The sequence below is a fragment of the Gekko japonicus genome, unplaced genomic scaffold (assembly GCF_001447785.1).
Source record: "Gekko japonicus isolate JY-2015 unplaced genomic scaffold, Gekko_japonicus_V1.1 scaffold1331, whole genome shotgun sequence".
In the NCBI taxonomy this organism is placed as follows: Eukaryota; Metazoa; Chordata; class Lepidosauria; order Squamata; family Gekkonidae; genus Gekko; species Gekko japonicus.
The window spans coordinates 470,987-476,376 of NW_015163128.1; the positions used below are offsets into that span (position 1 = coordinate 470,987).

At 43.5% G+C, this 5,390-nt stretch overlaps 1 protein-coding gene across 1 annotated transcript in view; it reads right to left on the reverse strand.

Annotated features, from left to right (window-relative positions):
- The window catches only part of LRP5 (LDL receptor related protein 5), a gene marked incomplete at its 5' end in the record, with an annotated part of 120,917 nt that overhangs the window by 64,153 nt on the left and 51,374 nt on the right, over positions 1 to 5,390 (reverse strand). Inside the window, one exon of the mRNA XM_015406923.1 lies at positions 1,372 to 1,588. Coding sequence (XP_015262409.1) covers positions 1,372 to 1,588 — 217 coding nt within the window. The remainder of the gene's footprint in view (positions 1 to 1,371; positions 1,589 to 5,390) is intronic.

The following is a 5,390-nucleotide window of genomic DNA, read 5'->3' on the forward strand; positions in this document are numbered from 1 at the left end:
AAATCATGCTTCCTTCTCATTTGAAAAATGCACAACAAAATACTCATGTTTTACCTCAGAACATAAGTCCGGTAACATGGGGGTGTTACATAAGTTCTGGTAACATGGGGGTGTAGCCTAATGTGCTAATGAGTTTTGCTGTTGGGTGTGGCCTTTATGCTAATGAGTTCCTGCTGGGCTTTTTCTACAAAAAGAGCCCTGGTGCCCCTCCCTTAGTCATGCGCAGTGGAGCCCGGCGCGTGACTGGGGAGAGGGCCCAAAAATCCCTTTCGCTTTCTATGTTACCGATCGGGGTCGGCGCAGGCGCACTATATCCCAGAGGTGTGATGCACAGAGACCACGAAGAAGATTACAGGATATTCATAAATCTACCCTGGCAAACCTCAGAAGGATTAGCATCTAACCTAGTCAGACAGAAGGTTATCACATACTGATAGATATGCATATGATGGAAGATTTTTTTGGGAGACGAAATACCAAAAATGAAGAGGAATGAAAACAACATGCTCTAAATCTGGTACTTTGATAGTCAAGGTTCAGAATACATAACCAGAGCTTAAATCTCATTTTTCAAAACAAACCCTAACTACCACATTCGACCTACTCCCCCTCCCCCTTTAGAATTCCTCACAGGCACCAGTTTTAAGCCACAATTCAGAAAAGAACAATTTGGATAGTTGGTGATTCTCTTGGCACTTTCCAGTATGACAAATTTAGCTGTGATTTTTCCATTTAACAGCCTGCTAAACATTCAGGATCTTTTTCAGTAAGAAGGGTAGACACTATCACTTTGTAATGAAAACAGTTTTGAAATGTTGCAAATCAATTTCTAGGGTTGCCAGCCTCCAGGTGGGGCCTGGAGATCTCCTGCTTTTACAACTGATCTCCAGCTGACAGAGATCAGCTCCCCTGGAGAAGAAGAAGAAGAAGAAGAAGAAGAGATTGGATTTATACCCTGCCCTTCACTTGCAGTCTCAGAGCGGCTTACAAACTCCTTTCCCTTCCCCTCCCCACAACAGACACCCCGTGAGGGGGGTGGGGCTGAGAGAACTCTGACACAAACTGCTCTTTTTCAAGGACAGCTGTGCCAGAGCTTGTGACTGACCCAAGGTCACATCAGCAGGTACAAGTGGAGGAGTGGGGAATCAAACCCGGTTCTCCCAGATTAGAGTCCGCGCACTTAACCACTACACCAAACTGGCTCTCTGGAGAAAATGGCTGCTTTGAAGGGTGGACTCTATGGCATTGTACCATGCTGAGGCCCCTCCCCTCCCCAAACCCCGCACTCTCTCGGATCCACCCCCAAAGTCCCCAGGTATTTTCCAACCCAGACCTGGCAACCCTATTGCTTTCATGTTCCCTTTTGCTTACCAGCTGCTTTGGTGACACTTGCTGCTTTAAGGCCCATCAAGTCTGGCAACTGATCAATGATGATGTCCCTGCTTGCTCGGATTTTATGAACTCTTTCAATGCTTCGCCTCTGCCAGTCTGTCCAATAGATGTAGTCGCCAAGCAAAGTAAACCCAAATATATGTGGAAGCTTATCTTCTATGAGCGTTTTTCTCATGGTACCATCCATGTTTATCACCTGCATATGCAATAAGGAAAAAAAACAACCAAACATTCTATATTGCAATGACAGTTTAAAGGAACTTAAGAATTTCTGTGCTGAAGTAAACCAAGGTCTACCTACAGTGTTATTTCTGTTTCAGAAGCAACTGGCCAGATCCTATCGGGAGATATGCAAGCAAGGCATGAAACAGACTGCCTGCTGTCCCCAGTACCTGGCATCCAGATCTCTCTATACACAGAAGTTCTATTGAGCTAAGACAATTTAATGGCAATTCAGGGCCTATCATCTACATATCTAATTCTTTCAAAAACCTTCACCATACCTTGGGTCAGCAACTTCTGTACATTAGCTGTGTACTGAGTACTGCTATTACTTTCCTTCATTAGTCTAGAACTTACTTCCAATAAATATCCTTGGATGAACATGTTTTGGCCATTTTAATCCATGATTATATCCAGGTAAGATTACTTAAGTACACTGTAAGTAAAGTTATCACTGAAGACTGTCCAGAAGCTTAAATTAGTTCAAAATCTGACAGTGAGAATGCAGTTGGAGATTAGGATTATCTGTCTCTTGTATTGAAATCTGCTTTGACTTCTATCTGCTTCCCAGAACAGTCCCAAAATATTTTAGCTATCTGTACCCCACTTTTCTCCCCAGTGACTGAGAGATAAACCAGGGTGAGAGCGAGTGACTGACCCAAGGTCATCCACCAAGTTTCCACTGTAGAGTGAAAATCTGAACCTGGGTTCCCCAGGACCTCGTTCAACACTTAAACCACTATACAACATTGGCATGCTGGTCCTTTCCTTTGAAGACCTGCATCGTTTGGGACCAGGGTACATAACATAAGAACCTAAGAGAAGCCAATGCTGGATCAGGCCAATGGCCCATCCAGTCCAACACTCTGTCACGCAGTGGCCAAAAATACCAGGTGCCATCAGGAGATCCACCAGTGGGGGCAGGACACTCCTAGTGTTGCCCCCCCCCCAAGCACCAAGAATACAGAGTATCACTTGCTCCAGACCCAGAGTCCCTATCTATACCTTGTGGCTAATAGCCACTGATGGACCTCTGCTCCGTATGTTTATCCAATTCCCTCTTGAAGCCGTCCATGCTTGTAGTTGCCACCACCTCCTGTGGCAGTGAATCCCATGTGTTAATCACTCTTTGGGTGAAAAAGTACTTCCCTTTTATCCATTCTAACCAGACCGCTCAGCGATTTCATTGAGTGCTAATGAGTTCTTGTATTGTGAGAAAGGGAGAAAAGTACTTCTTTCTCTACCTGCTCTGTCCCATGCAAAATCTTGTAAACCTCAACTTCCATTTGGCTATTTCAGCATGTTAGTATGAACATCTATGTCTTGCACTATTTTACCTTTCCTCCAGATGACAATTTTGATTGTGTTTTTATGGACTGTGCAGGATTCTTATGCTGATGTACTGTTAGCTGCTATATTGCTACTAGGGTGATTTGTTTTACTGCTAAATAAGTTTGTTACTGTTATAATGTAATTGTTCTTTTTAATGATATTGCTGTGAATCATCTCAAGCACTTCTTCTGGAGAAGTGGCTTTTACATCATGGCCTCCCCCCAAAACAGAAACAAAAAAACCCAAATCACTCTTTGTGCAGGTTGGGCTTTGAACGTGCTATAATTACACCTTTAAACTTTGGGTTCAGAGAGATATGTGGATAAGAAACCAAGGAAACAGTATTGCGTTCTGTCAAGTAGGTCAACATGTCCAAGCATACAATTCTGATTGGCTACTCTGCACTCTGTATTTCTTCAAAGAGTAAGGATGATGAGATTTAATGTAGCCTGTGGCCAACATATTGTTTTTAAACTGTAGATTGATGAAAATATGGATAAAAATGAAAATACCCATTAAATAAAATGATTTACAGGGAGAAAAATCAATGAATATTTGCCCAAGTCAACACTACCCAATTTTAAAGTTATGGGCTAATATACTACTTTGGGACTGGAATAATCTTTCAAGAAGATTCAACTACATTAGAGGACATGAACTGACAGATCTGTTTGTTTCCCCTACAAATCAAATCTCGTTATGTTTTCAGCTAAGAAAGAAAACCCCAATACAATTTCACTGTACCAGGTGTTTATTCTTCTAGCCAACAATCAAGCAACAAATAGTGAAAGATCTCGGGCTACCCTGATTTTCTTATGCTGCAGATGGTTTTTGATCTAGAACTGCATTAACAGCATTAAATGGAATAACTGTGCAACAGAAGACTACTTTAACAGAAAAACGGTAGCTCAAGAGAGTAACATTATTTCTCAGAAAGAAATAGATCTTTTTCAAGAATAGACATGATTTGGACTTCTAGAGACTTTGCTTTGAGGGACACCACGCACCAATGGGTGGTGCAGTGAGACCATCTCCTCAAGTGCCACTCTCTGCTGTCCCTGACCATGGAGAAAGGAGACTAGCCACTGTAAAGCGGTCCCTCTTATCCTCACATCAGTGAGGATAATCGAGTAATAACAGCAGCGCTGACCCGCCCCAATCCAGGTGTCTGCAGAGGTCATCTGTGAGGGTAACCACCATGGTCTCCATCCCGTAGCCAAGGTGGAAGCTGGAGTGGAAAGGGTTCAGGGCAGAACAGTCATCAGGAAAGCCTGGAGCTGCTCTGCTACCACTCTCTCAACTACCTTACCCAGGAACGAAAGGTTTGACACAGGGCAGTAGTTGGCTGGGTTGGTAGGATCCAAGGATGTTTTTTTCAAGAACGGCCTCACCACTGCCTCCTTTAACAACCCTGGGAAGATCCCTGAACTAAGGGACAAGTTGATGATCTCTCCCAGGGTATCTGTATTTCATCGCTTCCAGCTTTCACCAGCCACGATGGACACGGGTCAAGGATGCAAGTGGTGGGCTTCACACACTCCAGGATCCTGTCAACCTCGTCCTGGGAAAGTTGGCTGAACTGGTCTAATATTGGACTGGACGACGGCCAAGGGGCCTCCTGTTCACATACTCTTATCAACGGTGGCTGGCATGTTTTGGCGGATTGACAGGATTTTATCCATGAAATAGCTCCCAAAAGCCTCACAGCTGATTTCCAATTTCTATCCTTTTGGTCTCCCTGTGAAGCTGATAACTTGTAGTGTGTCAGACCACTGCTCCATCAAAATTAGTACTGGATACTCTGACTGACAGTGGCTCTCCAAGGACTAAGGTAGAGGTCTTTCGCATCATCTGCTATCTGATCCTTTTAGCTGGAGATGTCGGGGACTGTGCCTAGGACAGGCAACGCAGATCGCCCCACAAAGCCATATTTTTAAAGAAATAATTAAACCCAAGAAGAAAAGGAAAAAGGCTTACTGATGGATCAGTGGTCAACTTCAGGGAGTCTAGCAAATGCCTACAGGTTGCTGTCAGGGCTCTTTTTGTAGAAAAAGCCCAGCAGGAAATCATTAGCCTAAAAGGCCACACCCAACAACAGAAACTCATTAGCATATTAGGCCACACCCCTGACAATGCATCTCATTTACATATTAGGCCACATCCCCATGTTACCAGAAGTGTGGTCACAGATCTGCCCTCACAGAGTAGGGAGAGCTTGTACCTGAATAAACCTTGGTCTTAAAGGTGCCACTGGACTCTTTTTGATTGCTAGCTATTGGGGGGGGGCAGATCTGTAAAGAAAGAAAGAAAGAAAGAAAGAAAGAAAGAAAGAAAGAAAGAAAGAAAGAAAGAAAGAAAGAAAGAAAGAAAGAAAGAAAGAAAGAGAAAGAGGGAAAGAAAAAAGGAATGGAGGAAAAGAGGGAAAGAAAGACAAGGAAAGAAGA